The sequence below is a fragment of the Narcine bancroftii genome, chromosome 7, assembly GCF_036971445.1.
Source record: "Narcine bancroftii isolate sNarBan1 chromosome 7, sNarBan1.hap1, whole genome shotgun sequence".
Taxonomy (NCBI): domain Eukaryota; kingdom Metazoa; phylum Chordata; class Chondrichthyes; order Torpediniformes; family Narcinidae; genus Narcine; species Narcine bancroftii.
The window spans coordinates 155,754,823-155,781,232 of record NC_091475.1 but is presented as its reverse complement, the minus strand read 5'-3'; the positions used below and the strand labels follow the sequence as shown (position 1 = coordinate 155,781,232).

General features: G+C 39.6%; 1 protein-coding gene across 26 annotated transcripts in view; it reads right to left on the bottom strand.

Moving 5' to 3' along the window:
- The window catches only part of picalma (phosphatidylinositol binding clathrin assembly protein a), a 175,234-nt gene that overhangs the window by 75,215 nt on the left and 73,609 nt on the right, over nucleotides 1-26,410 (bottom strand). For all 26 annotated transcript variants that reach the window (XR_011342123.1, XM_069890923.1, XM_069890925.1 and 23 more), the window contains 5 exons: nucleotides 22,476-22,618; nucleotides 20,366-20,441; nucleotides 17,145-17,247; nucleotides 8,556-8,649; nucleotides 4,584-4,695 (listed from right to left, as the gene is read on the bottom strand). Coding sequence is in view for 25 of the 26 variants with exons in the window: in XM_069890918.1 (XP_069747019.1) it covers nucleotides 4,584-4,695; nucleotides 8,556-8,649; nucleotides 17,145-17,247; nucleotides 20,366-20,441; nucleotides 22,476-22,618 (528 nt within the window). In the remaining variant the exon portion in view is untranslated. The remainder of the gene's footprint in view (nucleotides 1-4,583; nucleotides 4,696-8,555; nucleotides 8,650-17,144; nucleotides 17,248-20,365; nucleotides 20,442-22,475; nucleotides 22,619-26,410) is intronic.

The window sequence follows — 26,410 nt, the reverse complement described above, 5'->3', positions numbered from 1 at the left end:
TCCCTTTCCTGATTAACCCATCTCCCCCAAAATGGATGTGTAGAAGAATGGGCAAATTATTAGTAGAGAATGACTAAATGATAGAAGGAACTCTGCGAGGAGTGTTATAATCATTGAAATACCACTAACGTTTTGGATGAATTATAAATGACCTCCATAACTTCTGGAATTTTGTATATGAATTTTTTCCCTCTTCAAACAGGCTTCGATGTCACGCCACCACTGATCATGAATAGGTGGGGCAGCATCCTTCTATTTAAGAAAAATCGCACGCCTCGCCAAAACAGAGATGAAAGAAATGGCGCGACTCTGAACCAGAGATCACGTAACGAAAAGCTATTAATCAACTGAAGAATTATGTCCCAATCCACATCTGATATAATCAAATTTAAATCCTGTTCCCAAGCATTTTTGATCTTATTTTATAATTTTACTCCAATGGAATTAAATTGTCTGTCTTGTATTTTTTTCATGTTACTTATATTATTTTTTTTTTAATCTTTGTTTTTCTTTTCATACCAGTTTTTCTTTTTTCCTTTAATACTAGTCATACATAGCATCTGACAATGTAGTTAGGTAAGGGGTTTGTTTTTCTCCTCTACTATTTTTTTCTTTCTGCCTTTTTTGTATTAATAAATATTTTCTAAAAAAGGTATATACTAATTAGAGTAAGAATTATGGATATGATTTACAATTTTTGTACGTTAGTGATATACAAAATATCTTTAGTTTATATCACCCATACTATCTTATTGAATTGTGCCCATTTTATTTGTAAAAATTCTTTATAAAAAAAATTAAATATATTTGATGAAAGATTGCCAACTTTATCCTATTCACTGAAACAACTTTCTCCCAAGTAGATCAAATAATATCAACAGAAAAACAACTAGATCTGATGAGAGTTTGAGGATACAGAAAAGCTCTAATTGCTTAATTATCATGTAAGCCGTTTCTGCCACTCCACAATGCAAACACAATTTGCATTGCTTGGACTGAATAAATCAATCTTACAGCATTCCTCATTTCAAAATCATTACCTACAAAAACTTTTATCAAGTGGATGTTGCATTTTAATTAGTCTGAGGCAATTCTGTGGAGTGGTTAGCTGTACGGCAAATACTAAAAATATAAAGTTCAGTCGACAAAAAGAAATCCTATTGGATGAATTTATTAATTAAATCTTCCATCATTTCATAATTTATCAGTTTCTATTCAAATTGAATCAGATTAAAACATGACACAATTAAGATCGTTACAAGACGGTATTCCTCCCTAATATAAATTTCACACCAAAAAACTATAACAATACACGTTTCTATTTGCTGATCTGATGGCCAATCATCTGGTGACTCATTAATCAGCATCTCAAAAACATGTAATGCTTTCCAGCAAAGTTCAAGTTTCATTTACATATCTACCTTATCCAGTCTCGTTTTGGGAGTGCTACAGGATCTACAGTTAGTGGTTCTTTTTGAGGAATCAATCATGCAGGTTTCTTTGTCCTGTCTTAAGTGTTAATGAACAACTCTGCTAAAAGTGCACAAGTGACAACAATTATTAAGCAGAGATTCAGTCTCAGCTATGATTATTAATTCTGTACAGCATTTTAACACAGCAAGTGATCTCTGCACACAACCTCAATACTTGCTACAATAAGAACCACGCACCTTCTCTTATTATTATTTTGTGCTTCTCATCCTCTATTGCAGAAATCACATCGTTACTATGACAGCAGATCCTGTCCCTAAACTTCGGTCATCCTCTTCAAACAAGAACACTTTTCTTTTATCTATTTATCCATATTACTCAAACACAATCATTTGACTCATGGTAAATCATCCCGTTAATAATCATCACATGACTGATATCAGAAGGTTACCATGATGTGCAGAAATAGACTGGAGAAAAAAAATGAGAAAAGGAAAAACACCCATCTTTGCATCTTGGTACATGTGACAATAAACAAACTTGAATTGCAGAACAGAGAAATCAAAACTGCTTGCATTTTTATTTTACAAATAAAAAAAACATTCAAAACCATTGTGAAAACTCCATCAAGAACAACAAATTAACAAATTCCTTTGCACGCTTCCAAATTTTTTCAAATCATAGCTAAGACTAAATTGTAAAATCTTTACTGAATCAATTCTTTCAAGCAAAGATTACAGAGTCGTAAACTCTGTTGATAATTATTGTTGCTGCACTGTACATTTTATTAAAACCATTTATTTTGTCAAATTACAAGGAATTCTGGCATTTTTAATCTTTTACTGCAATTTCATGCTTTGTTGTACAGCTAAATTGCTAGATATATAACATGTTCCTTTACCTAAGCACTCAAATCATTGTATTTTAAAAAAAATTTATTTAGGACATGTACACAGCAAAGTATACTGAAATTTACATGTGAAAGCAAATGTGCCAAACAGCAATGCAAGTTTTCATGTAGTTTGATAGAACATGAAAAATGAAATTGGACAACTTGTTCAAGTACTGTTGACCTGAGATTCTGGTTGCCCGAGATCTTCACAGTCAATGAAAAAGTCAACACACTAAAGTACTGCATCAATGTTGCAACTAATTGGCATTGTTACAAGCCCAGAGGATCCCAAAACCCAGCAGCAATAGATATTCACCAAGACAAATATTTACTTAAACAAAAGTTGCTTTTAATCATCTTTAAACATGAAAACAGAATCACACTAACTTATCACTATTGACTTAACTAACCTTACTTAACCCTCTTCTAATTCTAAACACACGCGTATGTAATGTGTGTAAATTCAGAAAAGTTATTTGATTCACAGTCTAATCTCACTTCTCATTCCTCCAAGTTTACAGGTTGAAGGCAATTCTTAAACTGTGCACAGAATTTAATATTAATGAAGTTCACCAGGCTTTGGTGCTTGAAAGGTAAATGGTTACCGCTCAGGAAGGTTCTTGTCGGTTTTCAGAGATTTGTGGTTCGCTGGGCACCCACAACTGATTCCTTTTTAATCAGCCACTTCAGTGTCTCGCTGAAGAAACTTGCCCCATCAGGGTTCTCCAGATGATCACCTCTTCCTTTCAGGTCACCACAGAGTTCCTTTTTGTTTCTTTTATTTCAAGTGAAACATTAGACAGCCAGTCCTCTCCTCTTGCACGAACCACAAGGGCTTAGACCAGACTGAATTAAGCACTCACAACCCTTCTTCCAAATGGGGTTTCCCACAGCTTGCCCTGTTCCAGTCCCAGCTGCTGCTGCTGACTGTAAAACTGCAGAACTGAATTCTGTCTCTCTCTGCTTGCAAAACCACATGACCCTCTTACAACAGCAAGTTCAAATCCAGACAGTCTGTGGCTCCAACAAGTTATTTCACCTGTTCCCTTTTTGTAAACAATAATCCATTAGTGAAGTCTCTTGGGCACTCTCCAAAGCTTTTGCAAAGGCTCTGGGGCTGACATGTCTAGCATGAGCAGTGCTCCAGTATTTTAAACAAGATCTGTTTTAAAGTGTTTGTATGTGACCTATACTAAAAAAAAACAGCCCCAATTTATCTCCCAAAAACATATCTATAAACAATACAAACACAACATAACCTGTCACAGCATACACAGGCAACATAATAACTTTGTAATCCAAGTGGTGTTAACTGAGGGTCAAAACAGTAAGGATGACAGATTGTCCCATTTAAAATGAATTAATGAAATTTTTCTCATCTGCCTGAAAGGACAGAATCAACCCTATTTAATGCCTCATCTGAAACCTAGTCATAAGCCCCTTTCACACTTGCCAGTGATCCCAGGAATCGAACGCCAATTAGCCTTTAAAGTGGCAAGTGTGAAAGTAAAATCTGCTCAACGCCAGCATCAGATGACATCAACTCAACCCAGAGATTGCTGTCTCGACCCCTAATACAATCCCCGGAATCTGCAGACGCCGGCATTGAGATCAGGCAAGTGTGAAACGGACAACTGAATTGCAGGCACTTTCTATTAAAGGTAGAACAGACCAAACGCCAGGGATAAACCCTAGCAAGTGTGAAAGTGTTCAGCGTCCCAGTTAGTAGTGGTCTGATGTGAAAGGCCAAACCCCCATTCCTATCCTGGAACACTGAATGGCCAATTTACTGGGATGCAAGTGTGAAAGGGGCTATATTTTGTCAACATAATTCTCAAATGTTTCAATGAAAAAACACAAACAATAGCTAAATGTTATTTGTGAGAATAAAATAATAGTTTACAAAGTGCAAGTTAATATTTTTATATGATAGAACACCTGTGATAAAACCCAAAACATTTTTAATTCAAATGTGAAATATGTTACGTAGTCAATTAATATATGTTTCCAGTAAACCATTTATTCATAAAGGTTGGAATTAGGGTCTGATTTATTTTAAAAATCCAGAACTTTATTTATTCTTGGAAAGTAGGCACTAGTGGACAGGCAGTATTTATTACCTATCCCTAACTGCCTTTAAGGAGGCATGAATTTCTGATGGTATTCACAATTCTAATGTAGGGAATTCCAGGATTTTAACATCTCATCAAAACTGGCATCCTAAACAGAATGCATTATCCCCTCAGAAACAAAAAATTACCTAATAGATTAATGATTCCTTCATTATATGCCGCAAAAAGTCTTATGGCATCTTTGAAGAGTAGCATGAAAGCTGCATTGATCACACCATTTGTGAGCTCATTGGCACTGACCTGTGAAAACAAAATTTATAATAAGATTAAAATGCAACTTTTCCAGATTGAAGGTATTCACCTGGCACTAATTCTGAAGTTAAGCATAATTAACAATAATTTTCTCATGAAAACGATGAATTGTCAGTACTGCAAAGGTTATTATTTCAAAACCGCAATCATAAACCTTTCCTGTGTTATTATTAAAGTGACTCTTACATTCATAATAAGTAAACAAGTCAGTTCACTTCAGGGGTTTTTATGAGACACTAAAGGCTGTGTACGGCCCCTCACCCCAAGTCCAAAGCCCTCTGCGCAGCTCAGACGGCGAAGTCCTCCTCAGCGACAAGATCTCCATCCTCAATCGATGGTCAGAACACTTCCAATCTCTTTTCAGTGCCAACCGCTCAGTCCAAGAATCCGCCCTGCACCAGCTCCCTTAACAACCCTTGAGGCTAGAGCTGGATGAGGTCCTTACCCGGGAAGAGACATATAAGGGAATTGAACAACTGAAAAGTGGCAAAGCAGCTATGGATGGAATCCCCCCCAGAGGACTGGAAGCCTGGCGGCAAAACTCTGCATGCCAAACTGCATGAGTTTTTCAAGCTTTGCTGGGACCAAGGAAAGCTGCCTCAGGACCTTCGTGATGCCATCATCACCCTGTACAAAAACAAAGGCGAGAAATCAGACTGCTCAAACGACAGGGGAGTCACACTGCTCTCCATTGCAGGCAAAATCTTCGCTAGGATTCTCCTTAATAGACTAATACCTAGTGTCGCCGAAAACGTCCTCCCAGAATCACAGTGCGGCTTTCGCGCAAACAGAGGAACTACTGACATGGTCTTTGCCCTCAGACAGCTCCAAGAAAAGTGCAGAGAACAAAACAAAGGACTCTACATCACCTTTGTTGACCTCTCCAAAGCCTTTGACACCGTGAGCAGGAAAGGGCTTTGGCAAATGCTAGAGCGCCTCGGATGCCCCCATAAGTTCCTCAACATGGTGATCCAACTGCACGAAAACCATCAAGGTCGGGTCAGATACAGCAATGAGCTCTCCGAACCTTTCTCCATTGACAACGGCGTGAAGCAAGGCTGCGTCCTTGGACCAACCCTCTTTACTATCTTCAGCATGATGCTGAAACAAGCCATGAAAGACCTCAACAATGAAGACACTGTTTACATCCGGTACCACACGGATGGCAGTCTCTTCAATCTGAGGCGCCTGCAAGCTCACACCAAGACACAAGAGCAACTTGTCCGTGAACTACTCTTTGCAGACGATGCCGCTTTAGTTGCCCATTCAGAGCCAGCTCTCCAAAGCATGACATCCTGTTTTGCGGAAACTGCCAAAATGTTTGGCCTGGAAGTCAGCCTGAAGGAAACTGAGGACCTCCATCAGCCAGCTCCCCACCATGACCACCAGTCCCCCCACATCTCCATCCGGCACACAGAACTCAAAACGGTCAACCAGTTTACCTACCTTGGCTGCACCATTTCATCTGATGCAAGGATCGACAAAGAGATAGAGAACAGACTCGCCAAGGCAAATAGCGCCTTTGGAAGACTACACAAAAGAGCCTGGAAAAACAACCACCTGAAGAAACACACAAAGATCAGCGTGTACAGAGCCATTGTCATACCCTCGCTCCTGTTCGGCTCCGAATCATGGGTCCTCTACCGGCATCACCTATGACTCCTAGAACGCTTCCATCAGCGCTGTTTCCGCTCCATCCTCAACATTGATTGGAATGACTTCATCATCAACATCGAAGTACTCGAGCTGGCAGAGTCCGCAAGCATCGAATCCATGCTGCTGAAGACCAAACTGCGCTGGGTGGGTCACGTCTCCAGAATGGAGGACTATCACCTTCCCAAGATCGTGTTATATGGCGAGCTCTCCACTGGCCACCGAGACAGAGGTGCACCAGGGAACAGGTACAAGGACTGCTTAAAGAAATCTCTTGGTGCCTGCCACATTGACCACCCGCCAGTCGGCTGATATCGCCTCCAACCATGCATCTTGGCGCCTCACAGTTCGGCGGGCAGCAACCTCCTTTGAAGAAGACCGCAGAGCCCACCACACTGACAAAAGACAAAGGAGGAAAAACCCAACATCCAACCCCAACCAACCAATTTTCCCTTGCAACCGCTGCAATCGAGCCTGCCTGTCCTGCATCAGACTTGTCAGTCACCAACGAGCCTGCAGTAGACGTGGACATACCCCTCCATAAATCTTCGTCCACGAAGCCAAGCCAAAGAAAAGATTAAAGTGACTCTTACATTCGTAATAAGTAAACAAGTCAGTTCAAATAGTTCTCAATGTAAATGAAGTTTCACTGAAATCTTAAAACTGCTCGTGTAACAAAAGTGTGATCCATACGAAGAGCTCCCACAAATTCCTCAAAATATTTCCTGATAAATATTTACATCTCTGCTTTCCCTCTCAAATTAAATATTAAAATCAAGGGTTTTAAATCTATTTTATAATCCCATCGAGTAATTAATTGCTCTAATAATTAAAGTTATGGATAATTATAGTTCTACAAGATTGTGAAGAGTTCAGATAGCAAAGAGGCAGGGATGAAGAAAGAAAAAGGAGCAAAGGTTTAGTCAACATAGACATCAGCATTACAGACCATTATTGATATTTACTCCTAAAAAAATCACCAACATCTTCATTTCAACTTTATTAATGCAGATAGGACCATGTGCTCTAAAAGCCATCTTCTAGCAGAACCTGGCCATGTGCCCAAAGACCCTGCTTGGATCCCCAACACATCCCCACCACTGTTGCCTAACCTGCCCAGGCCACCAAGATCCCCACTCGGATCCTCGACATCTCCCCACTGTCTTTGTGGAACCTGCCGAGGTGCCCGTGGTCCTCATTCCAATCCCAGACACCTCTTCACCACCGTCGCCGGTCACTGCTCGGATCCCTGATACCTCCCCGTTGCCTTGAACTTAACTTTTTTTAATGCTTGAAAAACCTTCCCTTGTTCTTTGTTGTTGTTGTTTTGCTTTTGGGCTGGGATTGGAGCCGGGAACCTCAGGTTCCCAGGCAGGATCAGCGATGGCAGTGAGGAGGTGTCGGTGATCTGAGCGGGAACCTCGGATGCCTGGGCAGGTTCCGCGTCAGTGGTGGGGAGGTATCATGCATCTGAGCAGGGACTGGCGACAATGGTGGAGAGGTGTCTGGGATTGGAATGAGGACCACGGGAACCTGGGCAGGTTCCACAAAGACAGTGCGGAGATGTCGAGGATCCGAGTGGGCATCTTGGCAGCCTGGGCAGGTTAAGCAATGTGGGTGGGGATGTGTTGGGGATCAAAGCAGGGTCTTTGGGCACATGGCCAGGTTCTGCAATGGCACTGGGGAGATGTTGGGCATCTGAGTGGGGATCTCGGATGCCTGGGCAGGTTCTGTGATGGCAGTATGAAGGTGTTGGGGATCCAAGCGTGGACCTCAGGCGCCTGGGCAGGTTCCACAATGGTGGTGGGTAGGTGTCAGGATCGGCAATGGCCAATAAAAATATTCAGCTGCTCAAGGACATTTCTCAGATATCTGTAAAATGCAGTCAATCGATACACATCCTGTCCAAAGCCTTTTGTATCAATCAGAAATGTACTTAAAGTAAACTCCCAATAGAAACTGACAATTGATGGCTCAATTTATCATTTTACTGCAAGTACCCTGTTCACAGAGAGAAAAGAAACTCGAGGATCAGGAAATATTAACTAAAATAAGAGTTCATCAGATTAACATATTTAAATTTTGACAATGCACATGGATATTTACATATTCCTGAAGTGGAAAATTTTATATGCAATAAATTAACTCTGGAAGCCAGAAACATTGCATTCAAATAAACTGAAGGCATCACTCACATTGAAGTCCAGTAGTGCATCCATCTGATTTTGTATGAGGGGCATAGTCTTCAGCAATTTCTCCGTGCTCATCGTCCTCATCACACCATCAGCTCTGATAAAAATAAATTGTATTAAAAGTACAATATTTACAAAACAAAAATGAAGTAACTTCTAGACCGAAAAGTTCATTATAAAAAACTTAATGAAAGCAAAATAGTTCCTGTCAACTGCAGATTGGAAATTTGGTCCCAAGACCATCAACACAGATTCTCAACATATGAAAGGAGGCAGCAAAATTTATCTCAGCAGATTCTGCAAGGGCTGTGGAAGCAGAGCTTTGGACTTTCAAGGCAGAAGTCAGGGAATTGTGCGTATATGGAGCTGAGATTAAAATCAAATCAACCAAGACTGCACCAAATGAGATCAAGCTTGCAGAAGAACAGTGCGAGTTCCTCACCTCGAGACACCAACAGCCCACTGCATGTGTGCTCTTCAGCCTCAGAGACTCTCACAACTCTGCCTCACCAACCCGTGGGTTCAGTGGGGAAAAAAGTTGTTTCAATAGTGCAGATAGATATTTTTGTGGTGCTGGAGTAGATTATGACAAGGGTAGTAAGGGGAAATTCAAGAGCCTGATCATTGTTGGAAAGAAAGTGTTTTTGAATCTTGAGGTTCTGGACTTCAGGCTTCAGTTTCTTCTTCCTGAAGGTATCAGCAAGAAGAGGTTGTGACCAGGATGATGGGGGTCCTTCATGATGATGTTGATTGCCTCTTTAAAGGAACATCTCACATATATGTATTTAATGGATGGGAGGCCAAAGCAAATGATCAACTTGGGCATATTTTCTTCTTTCTGCATCCTTCTACATTCCAGGGTACTTGAATTAACAAAGAAAGCTATGACATAACCAGTCAGTATACTTTCCACAGTGTACCTGTAAAAGTTTGATAGAGTGTTTGGTGATGTGTAAATCTCCCAAGACTTCTGAGAAAGTGAGGTGTTGGTATGTCTTCTTCACTGCTGCCTCCAAGATAATTCTTACAATATGTGGACTCCCAGGAAATTCAAGGTACTAACTACCTCCACTGCTATCCCATCAATAAGGACAGGTGTGATTCTTCAGCTTCCCCTTCCTAAAATCCAGAATAAGATCCTTGAACTTTTTGACATTGAGAGCAAGACTGTTGTTTTAGCACCACCAAACTAAATTCACAATTTCTAATCTGCATTCGGACTCATCATTTTCCATTATTCAGTTAACAACAGTGATGTTATCAGTGAACTTATAGATTGTATTTGAATATGGGGCACCAAATTTGACATGACGCAACCCACCCCATCCAGCGCTGTGTCTTAGTGCTCCTACCAGTAAGACGTGCTGGGAGCCCAAGGTCTCCGCTCCTGCCCAGGAGCCCGAGGCGTCTTCTTCGATGCGGATGGCCGTCAGTCCCCGACACATCCCAACCACCGCCACCGGTCCCTGACTACAGTCCCCAATCCTGCCCAATGGCACTGGAATAAGTCTTAAAAAGACTCCAACCTAAAAATGATGGCCACCATATTTTCAGGTGTATAGCTTAGTTTGACCCGGCTTATGCCTGAAGTTTTATTGTATGTTTTTCTTAAAAATAAAAAGGAACACTAGTAATTTTATAGTCTATCTTTATCTCACTTCATTTACCACCCGCACCCCCCCCCCCCCAAGTCCAGCGTGGGTGCCACCCCCTCTCACCCATCCAGAGACTCTTCTAGTTAGAGTGTGTCTTTATTTTGCACAAATCGGAAATCAGCGAAATTACTTAATTTATCGCCGTTACTATAATCCAAAAAATTCCAAATTCCAAAAACTGTCTGGTTTCAAGGATTTTCGATAAAAGATAATATATACGTACTTTTATTAAAAGCAGATTCTCCTACCAGCAGTAGGGAAAATACATGTTTCTGGTAACAAGAGGGTCTGCACGTATATGATTATTTGGTATTCATTTATTTCTGCTTTCTTTTTGTTAATTTGTGGCATTTGGATGTTCATTCCTGGTCAACGTTTAATACCCATTCCAAATTGGCCTGAAGATGGTGGTGAGATGTGGAGAAATAAACTCTCAAAATACTCTCACACTAAAAAAAAATTTTAATGTTTTATTTTTGATTTTCAAAGACTCATAAATTCAGGTAATAATACACTTTCTTCCATCACTTTATGTATAACATACCAAGTCTGTTTTTCCCCTCCCACTATGACCAATACAACCAAGATAAAGTTATACAAATTATACAAATACAAAGAGAAAGGAAACAAGAACAGGTCGTCTGCACCACGTCCCACTTCAATCCCAATCATTTCCCTGCTGGAACCAGATTTAACCATATAATAATTACAGGCCAACTTGGCCCTTCTAGTCCATGCCGAAAATTTTCTCCTACCTAACCCCACTGACCTACACTCAACCCATATCCCTCCATTCCTTTCCCATGCATATACATATCCAACTTCTCCTTATAATGCTAATATCGAGCCTGCCTCCACCACTTGGTCTGGAAGCTTGTACCAACACCCACCACTCAGAGTAGAGGATCCCCCCCCCCCCAATGTTTCCTCAAAATTTTGCCCCCAACTTTCAACTCATGTCCTCTCGTTTGCAGCTCCCCCTTTTTTAAAGGAAAAAGCCTCTCCACATCAACTCTATCTATACCACTAATAATTTTAAGTACCTCAATTAAATCCCCCCTCAACCTTCTACATGCCAAAGAATAAAGACCAAACTTATTTAACTTTTCTCTATAAATTAGATCCTATAACTCCAGTAACATTCTAGTAAATCTTCTCTGCACTCTTTCGAATTTGTTGATCTCTTTCCTATACTTTGATGACCAAAACTGTGCACAATACTCTAAGTTTGGCCTCATCATTACCTTGTACAATTTTAACACAACCTCTGTTCTACTGCACTCTTCAATGCCCTAGCATTCACCATGTATGTCCTATTTTAATTAGCCCTACCAAAATCTAACACCTCACACTTATCTGCATTAAATTCCATCTGCATCTTTCAGCCCACTCTTTAACTCGCCTAAATCCCTCTGCAAGCTTTGAAACCTTCTCACTATGCTCCACCTATCTTAGTATCATCTACATACTTACTAATCCAATTTACCACACCATCATCCAGATCACTAACGTACATGACAAATAGTAATGGACCCAATATTGAACCCTGAGACACACCATTCGTCATCGATTTCCAACCTGACAAACAGTTGTCTACCACTACTCTCTGGCATCTTCCATTCAACCATTGTTGGATCCATTTTACTACTTTAATGATTGAACCTTCCTAACTAACTTTTCCGGAGGAACCTGATCAAAGGCCTTACTAAGGTTCATATATACAACATCCACTACCTTACCCTCCAACTTTCCTAGTAACCTCCTCAAAAAAATTCAATAAGGTTTGTCAAATATGATCTTCCCTTTATAAATCTATGTTGGGTGTTCTTAATTAAACCCTGCCTATCCAAATATTTATATGTGTAATCTCTAAGAATATCCTCCATCAACTTACAGGTCTATAATTACTAGATTTACTCCTTGCACCTTTTTTAAACAATGAAACTACATGAGCTACCCTCCAATCTTCTAGCACCATTCCCGTTACTAATGACATTTTAAATATCTCCGTCAAAGCCCCTAGTATTTCTACACTAACCTCGCTCAAGTTTCTTAGGGAATATCTTCAGGACCTGAAGACATCCACCTTTATTTTCCTTAAAAGTGCCATTTCTTCCTCTTCAATCATCATCATTTCAATAACTTCTCTACTTATTTCCCTTACTTTACACAGATCAATAGCTTTCCCCTTAGTAAATACTGAAGAACAAAAAAACTATTCAAATCTCCCCCATCTCTTTTGGTTCCATGCATAGTCATCCACCCTCATCCTCTTGGGAACCAATTATATCCCTCACTATCCTTGAGATTTATTTTCACTTTACTTGACAAAGCAGCCTCGTATCTCCTCTTAGCCTTTCTAATTTCCTTAAGATTCTTTTTACATTCTTTATATTCCTCTAACACCTCACTTACTTCATGCTGTCTAGACTTTTTGTACACCTCTCTCTTTTTTGGAACCATATTTTCAATATCCCTTGCTTTCCTTTCATCCTAACAGGATCATACCATTTCTGTATACTTAAAATTTCCCCTTTGAATGCCCTCCATTTTCCTTTCACATCCTTCCCATAAAACAATTTATACCAGTTCACACCTTCCAAATCCATTCTCATCTCCTCAAAATTACCAATCAAAATTCTTAACCCTGTGTTCAGACCTTCCTTCATAATTATTTTGAAACCAATAATATTGTGATCACTGGACCCAAAGTGGTCCTCAAAACACACCCGTCACCTGACCCATCTCATTTCCTAATAGCACATCCAACACTGCCCCATCTCCAGTTGGTACCTCTATATAATGATGTAGCAAACTATCCTGCGCACATTTAACAAACTCCAAACCATCCAGCCCATTGTCAGTATGGGCATCCCAGTCAATGTGTTGAAAGTTGAAATCTCCCACAATCATAACCCAGTGCTTACTACAAATTTCCTTATAAATTTGTGCCACCTTAGGTGTAAGTGTTACTATTTCTTTCCCACTCCTCAATTCCACTTAGTGCTTCCCTAGACGAGCCCTCTATTCTATCCTTCCAAAGAACTGCTGTAATACTCTCTCTAACAAGCAATGCAACACCTCCCTTTCTTGTTCCCCTTTTTCTATCACACCTGAAGCAACAAAATCCTGGTATGTTTAGTTGCCAATCACACCCCTCCTGCAGCCATATTTCACTAATGGCTACCACATCATAATTCCAAATATCTATCCATACTCTAAGCTCATCTATGTTTCTCACAAATGCTCCTAATATTGAAATAAGTACATTTAAGAAAATCTTGTCTTACTCTCTGTTGATTCACTCTAGTTCTCCTCCCCCTTGACATCTAGTTTAAACTCATTGAACCCACACTAACAAACCTACCAGCAAGAACATTTGTCCCTTTCCAGTTAAGATGCAAACAGTCCCACGGGAACAGTTCCTACCTTCCCTGGAATGTTGCCAATTATCTACAAATCTAAAGCCCTCCCTTCTGCTCCATGTTTTCAGCCATGTGCTTTGCTGCACTAGCTTTCGATTTCTTCCCTCACCTGCTCGTGAGGTGAAAATTATGTCTGTATACCTATGAGTTTTGAATAGGGTTGGCACACTCTAATGAATGGATCACATTTCCCCCTTAAATTGTACGTGATTTTCTCCAAGGGAATGGAACTCTGCATTTCCATATTTCATCGCGTAATATTTAGTTGGGAGTCAGATTTTCATGTGACCACTAGGCATTTGGATCTTGGACAGTTTAAAAACACATATCCATAATGTTACCCAGAATGTACAATTCTGGATTTTGTGGAAAAATCCACTTTTGCAATTTTTTTTTCAGAATGTCCCCCAGGTCCTCCAAGAAGGATCTCACCTTTGTACACAAACAGATTGAGTGGATAAAGATTCCAATCTTAACACCACACCTAAAGCACATTTCCAAGATTTCTGCTTTAGATTTATGTAATTTTTGTGGTATGAGGTACTGTTAATGCAAGAAATTGTATTGCACCAACCTGTACCTGGCATTAATAAAAGCTGACATGCTGTCCAGACACAGATCTGACCAGCACTGCTCGTGGATTGTTGTGCCCAAGTCCAACTCCCTTTTTCCCCCTCAATCCGTGTAAGCCCTGCTTTGGGCCCTCACTTGGAATATTACTCGAACAATTTCACTCAATCAATGCAAGCTAGTCCCATGTGAACAAACCCAAAATGTCCATGCAAATGCAGTTGGTTAAATCAATCTATTTTTTAAGATGTAGCAAGCAAAGGCAATCTTTTAACAGTTGCTACAATTCAAACGGGACTGAATTCAATAAAAGAGGAGACAATGAGGGACTTCATAATTGCAATGTTAAGTCAATAACTTAAAAAAATGAATAATCCTATAATAATACACACGATTAGAATATGGGAAGAAATAAATGAAGGAATTGGGGGGGAAAAAGCAGGTATATCACAGAGGACACCATTATGTAAAAATAAACTATTGCCTATGAATCTGGGTAACAAAATATTGAATTCATGGCATGGCATGGCATGACATGGCATGCTAATGATTGTTATATGGAAGGATCTCTCATGTCTTTTGAACAATAAGAAATAAGATTGGAGTGTTTAATGGGACATTCTTTTGCTTTCTCCAATTAAGATAATTTTTAAGAGAAAGATTGGGACTAAACTTGACTCCACCTGAAATTAGTGAGATAGAACAACTGATTTGGCTGGGGTCACTGAAATTCCCCATCTCTTCAAGTTACTCAGGCATCTGAATGCCATGAATCATTAAATGCTGTCTTGAGATCAAAAGCAACCGGTCATGATCACTTTGCTGCTGGGAAAATAACCCTTTTGTCCAAGTACTCCTGACAAACTGAACACGAGGACCTAGGTTATTGGCTAAGTGCTGCTTGTCTGAGACATTGAGGGGATCATCCATTTTTCATTTAAATAGATTCAGGGATAGCAATTAATTGGGTTACATTATTTTTAAAAGATATCAAATTCCTTTGACTATCAAAAATCTACCAAAGGATACAAAACAAAGGAAGATACCAAAAGCTAGATCAGATCAGCTACTCTTTCTTTGAATTGAAGTACCTTCTTGTGGGATTTGTCCTGGCTTTTATGATCAAGAAATGTTCTACAGCTAGATAACAAGCCAATGTAGTAATGTTGGGATCTCAACTTCACTGGATGTTCAACTGATTTGGACAAGACTTCTGCATAGAATTGTAATACACTTTTGGGAGCACTGAAAGAGGTGGACTATCACTTCAAGGGCAGGAATCTCAGAAAGCAGACATCCACTGGGATTGAAATAAAAGTGGTTGAAATGTTTTAGCTGTCTTTGTCACTGGTGTGCTGGGCTCTGCCACTAAGGAGGGAATGTTGAATGCACTTCACTCCTCTATATTCTGTTAATCATTATTCTGGAATGGAGAGCTCTGACAGTCCATAATCTGAAAGATACTTCTTGTGGAGTTCAATGAGACATAAAATCCACCAAATTTGCACCTTATTTTAAAGGTATGCCTGATCCTGGCAAGTTCTTCTTTAAAAAATAATTGTCATTATATCAGGTTGGAACCAATTCTGGAAAACAATTCTGCTGGGGGCTCACAAGACCACATTAATGTCCAGTTGATCCATTATAGACTATCCTATTTAACACAGCAGTAGCACACAACTTCGACTGCTACCAAAATCATAGACCACTTCATCTGCAATAGTTAAAGAAATACAATCAATGTAGATATTTCAGAAATCAGTCACAAGTCAATCAATGGTGTCATAGTTGGGCAATGACAATCTTGTTTCCCCAAAGTTATTGAACCAGTTCATTTTTAAAATGACAATAATCTAGTGACTTTACTATCACTAGTAAGGTGTTCAACAGTAGCCTTGACATCTCTAGATGGACAAGAGTGTGAGAGAGAGTGCTATGAAAAGAGGTTTGAATCCCATTGACCTCTAGTAGAAAGTATGCAAAGCCCATTTACATTTCTGTTAATTATCAGGTTTTGAAGTGCTTTTAATTCCTGCCACCAAATCAAAGCTGAATTTTATTGGCTTCCTACAGAAATATCTCTGCATTCTTCATCAGAGAATGCATTCTGAGATAAATGGCAAGGTCCAATAAAATTCTCAAAATAACTGAGACAAAAGCCCCTTGGATCTTACAATAATATCACCATCATTTAAAAAATATTAAATTAGGATTATCAAGCATCATGGAGGTATAATTTTAAATCAACACACTTCACAGCCAGTGGATAATTCAGGAGAAAAAACAACTCATATTAGCTTTTTGTGAGTTACCGTATATTTCAGCGTACAAGTCGAGATGCAAAACCCTAAAAAAAAATCACAAAAAATGGGAGTTGACTTATAAGCCAGATATACTTTTGAGACCTTAAATTCATGTCAAAAACTGTTTTGACGCCAATTCAGCTTATTAGTTGACCACGGAATTGCTGATTCAGCATATTAGTTAACTATAGAAGTACCTCCCCACCCCTGGGCACTGCCATAACCCATCCAGACATCCTGTTCCTGTTTAGTAAGCAGAGGTTCCTGCTCCTGCTTGGTAGGACGAGGTTGCCACTACTGCCACAGAGGTCTGAGCCTCCTGCCAGGAGAACGAGGTTCCCGCTCTGGCCTAGTAGGACAAGGCTTTTATTTTTAAAAACTGTTTCTTTTTACTTGCTTACGGTAATTTACAACTTTGTTACTTGGCGATTGTGGGTTTTAAAAAAAATTTTGGGTTGTTACTGGGAGGCCCAGACAGCCAGAAAATGGGGGTCAAGTTATACGCCAGATATACCTTAAAACCATTAAATTAGGCTAAAAAAAAGGGTTGACCCCTGTCTGTTGAAATATACGGTATATCTACATTTTTTTTCCAAAAAAAAACTATTATAACCTTTTACTATCGTCATTATTTCTTACCCTCGTTTCACCTTCGTGAAGTCAAAGGCAACCTGTCTGTAGGAAACTGCCTTTTCATTCAGGTATCTACTATAGCGCCGGATGAAAGTAGACATATCGTACCCTTAAATACAAGATCACAGTGTTACAAAATGCAAAATATTCACTAGTTTTGGCTATTTTAAACATTTGTCAAATATTAATGGGTTTTCTTTTAAATCTATGTTAAATTGGAGATCAGCAGCAAAAACAAAAATCAAGCTTCATTTGACAACACTAAAAACAAAGCTATACATTTAATTTCTGAAATGAACAAAATGAAACAAAAATTTTGAGAATGAGTTGAATGTGTAATACCATATTGCACGTTTAGTACTTTCAACAGACAATAAATTTCTTGGTGTAAATTCTACGAAACACAATCCAAGTGGATTAATTCTCGCACAATGATTCAAATGACCCAATTTAATTAACTTTCACACACCACTTAGATCAGTAAAAGAGTACATTTCAAGTAGTCAGCATCTGCAAAGTATGGACAATGGACTTTGATCAACCAACCACATACCCCTCAATTTTGTACACCTCCAGCAAACATCCCCTCATTCTCCGACGCTGCAGGGAATAGTCGTAACCGAGTCAACCCTGTTCTTCGGCTCTTCATTACATACATTCTTGTAAGTTTTCTTCCTACCCTTTCACGTTTATTGATATCTTTCCTGAAGGCTAGTGACCAAAACTGCACATAACACTCCAGATTTGACCTCAATGTCTTATGTATTTCCAGTTAATTAAAAGCACCACCCTTTTCTGCCTTCAATATGATCAGATCACACACCTGCAGGGACATAGTGGTTGAGAAAAATATTTCCTTATAGGAACACATCTCCACTAACAACGGGGTGGTGGGTGGGGGGGGGGGGGGGGGGTGGGTTGGGCAGGTAACATAATGGACAAGTTTCTTGGAGTGCAACCCCTCTAACACATGGATAATAGAGTTTTGTTGTGAAGTATTCTATACAGAAAGCGTTTACTATACAGTGTGAGCTGCATCCGTTGTCAAGTTGATGTATACACTGGGAAGTCGATGTATATGCTGTGGAATCTAGTGCAAGACTGACACCTCCAGGCTTGCATGCTGGGCTTATATACATCATTGCTTCTGTCACATGGACAGTGATGTCATCAGCCCAGATTAAAACCTGTGTGGGATACAGGCCATTTCCCGCATTTTTCACAGCATGTCCATCATTTTGGGAGCCCGTTTGCTTGCTGGTAAATGGGTCGCCACAGTATACAGTTTCCTCTGAATGTGGGCAAGGGTGGGAGATGATTTTAAAAATCCACAATACATCAAATGAAAGGCTTCATACACATTTCATGCACTTGTGTGATAATTATTCCAAGGACTCTGTACTTCAACAGTACAAAAGAAAAATGCTGCAAGGATATAAAACTTGTCAAAACAAGATAACCAATGAAAAATTATATGGTTACAAATCAAATTCACATTTAAAACTGGAAACTAATAGATTATTCAGAAAAAGTATTAGTCATTACCATTATATTCACATCTTAAAGTAGAACATACCACCTTGAATTTACTCCAATCCTTCAACCATACACCTCTCTCAAATGAAATCTTCTCAAGTTTAATATCACTCATCAATTATCTTAAACCCATTTCACACTTGCGTCCTATTAAATTGGCCGTTCAGTGTCCCAGAATAGCCATGGGATTTTGGCTTTTCACACTTGACCACTTCTAACTGGGACAATGAATGCTTTCACACTTACAAGGAGCCATCCTGGGGCTTAGGACTGTACTACCTTCTATTGGTAACATCTTGACGCATCGAGTGATGGTGGACCTGCCCTAAATCCTGGATCAATGTATTATGATCATGTATTTGAACAAAATTAATTGTGCCTATTTATAACATAATTAAGCTTTAGGAGCCCTTCAGCCGATGTTGTTTTGCCAACCTATATAAACCTTTATAAGGGACTGTGGGAAAGTGCTAGCAATAAAGAGCACAAGCAAACAATTTTTAAGCAGTGTCAGAAAACTGGTAGCGATAATGCAATGGGATAAAGTAATGGCAGACCTACCCTCCCAGAATTTTGTGCAGCAGAGAAAGGGCTGTATGCATGGCTACATTCACAAAGCACTCATGGAGGGGTTTCTCTGGCGCGCGGCATTCTGGAAAGTCAGGTCCGCCATCGCTTTTCTCTCCCCCCCCCCCCCCAGTCTTTATAAATTATGCGCTATAGCACTACCAACTTTCCCACATGGTTTAAAAATAGTCTGCTATTGCTATTTATTTCTTCTCTCACTCTCCTGTGCAACTTTCCCACGCCAAAATTTATAGCTTCATTTTAATCTTTTCTTCCTTCATGTTCCTGCACTCGCACAAAAACTTTGGCCATTTCAATCCCACAATGTAATTGCCCATCCTACACTTGCCTGATTGCAACACTGGCATCTGCAGACGCTAGGGATTGTACTGGGGTTAAGGCAGTCTATCCCCAGCATGAGATTATGTCATCTGATGCCGGCATTGAGACAATTTTCCTTTCACTCAAGACACTTTAAAGGCTGATTAATTCCTGGGACAACTTGTAAGTGTGAAAGGGGCTTTACATTTAAGATCAGAAACTATACACACAAATAAATTCCCACCTGTCAAAATAAGATGAAATGGCCATTTTCTCAAAGAACTAAACTGAATAAAGCAGTTATCACCTGAACTCACCACCATAAATGTCTCTTCTAAGTTTGGCCATAAACTTCTTACCGGGACACTGAGAACAAAGCCAGCATACTGCACCGCTGCAACATTACTCAATATTTTAATTATAATTTGAATAGGAACAAAAATAACTCTGGGATGGGTAGAAAGCATGACATGCTAAGAGAGTAAAATTCTGATATTCAATCATTCAAATATAGCTGATTTGGTATCTGGGTCACCATTTTAATCATGACTAAATCTCTTGAAACATACCTGATTGACTGGAGAATTTAATATTATACTTTACTATTGAAAAAAATCAATAAGAGCTTTGGGATTTTAATAGAAAAAAAATCCTAGTCTGGACAATCTATCTGTCCAGCATCAAAGTCCAGAGTGTGTCAGATTATTGGAATTTTATTACTTAATGCAGCTAACAAATAATATAGGGGGACAGAGAGAAAAAAAACAGGGTAACAAGAGAGTTTCAAAGCAAAATTCACTCACCTTGCAATCCACTTTTATCTAAAAAATTATTCAGGTTGAACAAGGTGTTTCTTGAAGCTAGGTACTGGATAAAACGCTACACAGATAAAATGCGTCTGCATTAATGATTTTATCCCAAGAGAACTTCTCATAAAAATAACTTTGCACATTATTACAAGTTCAATCATTATGAAATTATTAGGAAACCTCTCGAACCACTGTAGAAATACTTGTATTCAATTCTAGAAATATATTAACAATTCATAATCTATATTTTTGCCTTAAATGAAGAGACCGAACAGACTACACAACATTATGAGGATTTGAAAAAAGGATCAAGTGAACAGACTAAAATTTTGAGGTCAGAAAATACTCTGGTGGGAAGAACATAAAAGACAAGTATCATTTAAATAGAGAATTTGCACAATGTTCCTGTCAACAGATCTGAATGAGCTTCAGAAATAACTAAATTGGCTTGCAGGTACAGGCAACCCTCACATTATGGGTGTCCAGGGTGGTGAACCTAGAAATCAGTCCATAAATAGCAATTTTCAGTAATGTGAAACCACTTAATTCATGCATGCATCAAAAAGAATGAAAGGATCTTATAGAAACATAAAATTATGAAAGGCATAGATAAGATAGAGGCAGGTAAGTTGTTTACATTGGTAGGGGAAGACCAGAACTGGAGGACATTGACTCTGGATTCAAGGTACAGGTACACAATCCTTTATCCGGACATCTAAAAATCCAGTAAGTGGGGAGAGATGGCAGTGCGAGCTGGGAGGGGTGGGGGGGGAAGAGAGATGCCGGGCAGGCGGAAGAGACCGGCAGCGCGAGCCGGGCGGGGGGGGGGGGGGGGGGAGAGACCAGCAGCATGACTGGAAGGGGGTGGGAGTGGATATAGCAGCACAATTTGGGTTGGTTTAAATCTGGCTTTCTGAAATCCGGAAAAATCCAAAATTCGGCACACACTGTCCCCCAAGGGTTCCAGATAAAGGATTGTATACCTGTAGTAGATTTAGGATGGAGATGAGAAGGAACTGCTTTTCAACCCCAGAGGGTGGAATTCGCTATAGAATTCGCTACTCATTGAAGCAGTGGAGACGACTTTGGTAAATATTCTTAAGACAAGGTTGGATATATGTTTACATAGTAGGGGAATCAAGGGATATGGGGAAAAGGCAGGTAGGTGGAGAGGAGCTCATCGTCAGCCATGATCACGATGAATGGCGGAGCAGGGTTGACAGGGCAGATGGCCAACTCCTGCATCTATTTCTTATGTTCTTATGCAAGAAGAGTTAGAAAAAGGGTTGGGTTCACAGCTTTCAGTAAAATTCTGTGAGCAAATTCATCATCTCAAATTTTTGGATTGTGATCTGCAAATTCTCTAAGGGTAGATCTCCATTACCAGAGCAGCATAATGCAGAGGTTGCCTGTATAGCAATTAATTCACAAGATAGATTGAATGGGATGGAAAACTTGCGATATTTGCACAATCTACAAGTGATGAGAGCCCTCCAAAATTGCATATACAGTAGTTTCAATCTGTTCATTTAAGCGATGACATTGTTGTATTGGAAATATTTCAATAAAGGCTTGAGGTTGAGCAAGTTGGGCAAAACTAGCGAAAATGCAACATCACACATAGGGCAGCACAGTTAGTGTAGCAACCCGATTCGAATTTGGCGCTATCTTCAAGGAGTCTGTACATTCTCCTCGTGTCTGCATGGGTTTCCTTCCACCCTTCAAAAACGTACATTGGTTGTGGGTTAATTGGGTGCAATTTGGTGGCCCGTGCTCATGGGCCAGAAGAGCTTGTTACCATGTTGTATGTCCAAATTTTTCAAAATAAACATCTGGAGCTCACATTCTTTCTGGAAAATGTGGTGCTTTGAAAAAAACAATTGAGTTGTAAATGCCCTTCATAATAGAGGATATGAAAGACACTCTATCAATCAAATGAGAAGTCGCAAAATAAATATAGACAGAACACAATGCTTCTGATGTTTAATGAGTCAAAAATAGCCTGGATTTATAATTAAACAATTTAGAAAATAGTTATTAAAACAGAAGATTTCATCCTATCTTTCATTTGTCTTGCAACCAAATTAATTTCTAAAAATCTTGCCTCATTTCCATAAACCATCATTTGATGGGTTGTGATGAGAGACTTGAATACCACCACCCAGCTGCTGTTCATAGTTCTTTCAAAAAGGCTATCCGCCAGCTGAGGTATGTTTACGTTCATTTCATTTGTACACTGAATCAGATCTGGAAAAGAACAGAACAGTTACTGAATTAACATTGGGAGAGCAAAATGACATCCCTAACTTTAACAGTAAACAGTGTGCACATCTAATGCATCTTCAGTAAATTTAGGGTTAGGCCCATTTCATGATGTCTTATTATGTAATATCCCAATGAAAGGTAGATTTATTTAAGCCAGTTATTTTCTAGCTTTAAATGAGAAGAATCCTTAAAATTGCAATTATGGTCCCAATAAAAACAGAAACCAATTTGTTCCTCTTCATTCCAAAGTCCAGCATGAGTAGATTTAGTGACTGCATTTCAAATGGCCTGAGCTGACCAAGGAATTTTCTTGAAGGTTATGGAAACAACCCAAATTCAGTGACTGATCTGTATTGTTTCAAACATTTATTCAGATCTAACTGCATAGTGTTAATTTAAAATGAATAATTTCAGGTTAAATACATGAAAGCACAAAAATTAAAAAAAAGAAATGCCTCTATGTGCAGCAAAAATTGAATGATCCTTTAAATAAAACCAATAGAACAGGAACATGCCCTTCAACCCACCATTTCTGTTCTGATCATGACACTCATTTAAACTAATCACATCTACCTGCTTGTGGTCTGTATCCTTTTATTCCCTAACTGACGAGATCCCACTGATCATCTCACCACTCCCTCATCTCTACATATGACTATCTTCTCCCTGCATTCTGTTCTTATGCAGGATCTCGACCTGAAACCTCAGCCATCCTTCCACAAATGATGGTTGAGCTAGAGTTCACTAGCTGTTTACTACTGTTAGCTTTATTGTCCTCATTTGCCACCTCAAACAGAAAACAACAAATCATCCTCTTTTCTTGGGATTGCTCAAGGAAGGGAATTGGTCTCACAAAATAACAAAAAAAACCTTTGAAAAGTTGGTGTTGGGGTACAGAAATGGGAAAAGTAAACTAAGAAAGTCAGGTTTTTTTGATAAACGAGTTATGAAATTCTCAGCTTTCATAAATGAGTTTTCCAATGGAATTTCATCCAACCAAGTAGACTTGCTCAGGTTGGAAGGTTTCTGTCAGCGCCACCCACTGTGGTGCCCCGTCTGAGACTATTACATTGGACAATATTATGAGGAAAGTTAAACAGACAACCAATATATTAATGCTAAATAAGAAATTCTACCATTCCAACTCTTCTTTTGGGATTCCAGTCTGCAGTCTGCAGTCCTCCCTACCTTTCACAGTCCTTTGAAATGTCCCAAAATGTGCAAGATTCTGTTCAAAGATGCTGTACAAATCAAAATTGCTGTTTGTATTTACAAAGTTATAGTAATGTGGGAAAATTTCCTACAACACTTCATAGGCATATGATAAGAAAACAACAGAGCACAAATAATTAATCCTCAGCAATATGCTTCAGAAGCAGAACGAGTTTTCAGAACCTATCGCCAAAAATACACCAGACCAAAGCTGGAACAAAATGGATGAAGAAAAAGCCAAAGAAAAGTAGACAGATTTTTGTAATGATGGATTTTAAAACATAGTGGAGCATCAAACAAAAAGATCCACATACCTGGATAGGTTGTGATTACAGTGCGGATCAGTCACTGGAAGAAATACAAGTTGGTGGAACCAGAGTGATGGGGGAATGAAACATGGAGCATTGGATTCTGAGACTACGGCAGATGCCATCTCACGGGCACTACACAAAGCTTTGGAAAACCTGGATAGCGAAGTCGCATATATCAGGATGCTCTTTATCGACTACAGTTCGGCATTAAACACCTTCATCCCTTCAAAACTGATCAGTAAACCCCTCAATCCCCACTCTGTAATTGAATCCTGGATTTCCTCACCTCAAGACCACAATCAATGAGGATTGCTAAGAACACTGCCTCCACAATCTCCATCAGTACCAGAGCACCACGGGGCTGCATTCTGAGCTCCTGCTCCACTACTTTATACCAATGACTGTGTAGCTCAGTACAACAAAAACATCATCGACAAATACCACAGTAGTAAGTTTTATAAAAGGGGATGATAAGTCAGCAAACAGGAGGGAGATTGAAAACTTGGCTGAATTATGTACTAACAACAATCACTTCGCACTCAATGTCATCAAAACCAAGGAGCTGATTGTGGACCTCAGGAGAAGAAAACCAGAGGTGTACAATCCAGTGGTCGCTGGGGGAAATCAGAGGTGGAGAGGGTGAGCAACTATAAATTCCTGGGAGTCACCATTTTGTATCTTTCCTGGAGGCAACACACAAATGTAATTGTGAAGAAAGCACCTAAGTGCCTCTACTTACTCAGGAGTTTGCAGAGGTTTGGTATAACATCGCAAAACTTGGAAAACTCTACAGACGTGCAGTGGAAAGTGTGCTGACCTGCTGTATCATGACCGGGTATGGGGCACCAATACCTCTGAGCAGAAAGCCCTGCAAAAGGTAGTGGATACAGCCCAGTACATCACAGGCAAAACTCTCACCACCATCGAGAAAATCTATATGGAACACTGCCGTCGGAGAGCAGCAGCAACCATCAAGGATCCACACCACCCAGGTCATGCTTTCTTCTCCTCATCAGGAAAGAGGTATAGGTGCCACAAGATTCATACCATCAGGTTCAGGAACAGTTGCCACCAGACTCCTAAACAACAAGCTCAGAGACTCATTTAAGGATTCTTACTTTGTACATTATTTATTATTGAATATTTATTTTCTGTAGTGAACAGTTTGTTTACACTTCCTTCTTGTTTACATTTCTCTCTTTTGTACAAGTAGCTTTTCTTGAGTACAGTTTGCTTGTTCTACCGTGAAGTAGAAATTATGTCTGGCCCAGAGGAAAAAGAATCTCAGGGTTATATGTGTACTCTGACAACAACTCTGAACTTTGAAAGAGATGCAACAGAGCTTGTTTTATTCAAAATGTTGTTTGCAGGGTGAGACTTGCAGAAATCTCCCCACATATACAAGGAACGCTGCCATCGGAGGGCAGCAGCAATTATAAAAGACCCATACCACCCAGCAAACACTCTGTTCTCGCTGCTACCGTCAGGAAAGAAGTATTGGTTCCACAAGATTCACACCACCAGGTTCAGGAACAGCTGCTACCTCTCAACCATCAGTCTCCTTAACGACAAATTCAATCAGAGACTCAATTAAAGATTCTTAATTGCACACTTTATTGATTTCCTTTTGTTCTCTCTATAGCACAGTCAGTTTGTTTACATTCATTAGCTGTTTAGTGCTTTTATTTGTTTACATGTTTACGCTGTGTACAGTTTGTTTTGCTCTACTAATTAGTGGTAATTCTGCCGCCCCCTTCGGAAAAAGGAATCACAGGGGTGTATGTGATATCATGTGTGTACTCTGAAAATAAATCGGAATCTGAAGAGTGCCCTTTCAAGCACCAATAAAGGCAAGTGTTTCATGTGAGATTGGTTAATTAACCGCAGCAAGGTCACTGGTATGCTCCTCTTGAAGAATGTAGAAAATAAGGGACACCGCAAGTGTCCCTGATGGCTTCAACTCCAAGAAGTGAATTTAGTTGCAGCTCCTTAAAACTAGTTTCTGGGAACTCCAGATCTTTCAGAGGTAGAGGGGTTGAAGACAGGAGTTACAGGGAGACAGTCACACTGAAGTGGCAAGGTAGCTGGGTGACTGTCAGAGGGAAAAGGATTAAGCGGTCAGTGCAATTTAACTCTGTGGCTGCTTCCCTCAATAATATGTTTGTTTACAGATTTGGATACCATTAAGGGGGACAACCTACCAGGGAAAAGCCAGAGCATTCAGGTCTCTGATACTGAGTCTGGCCTTCAG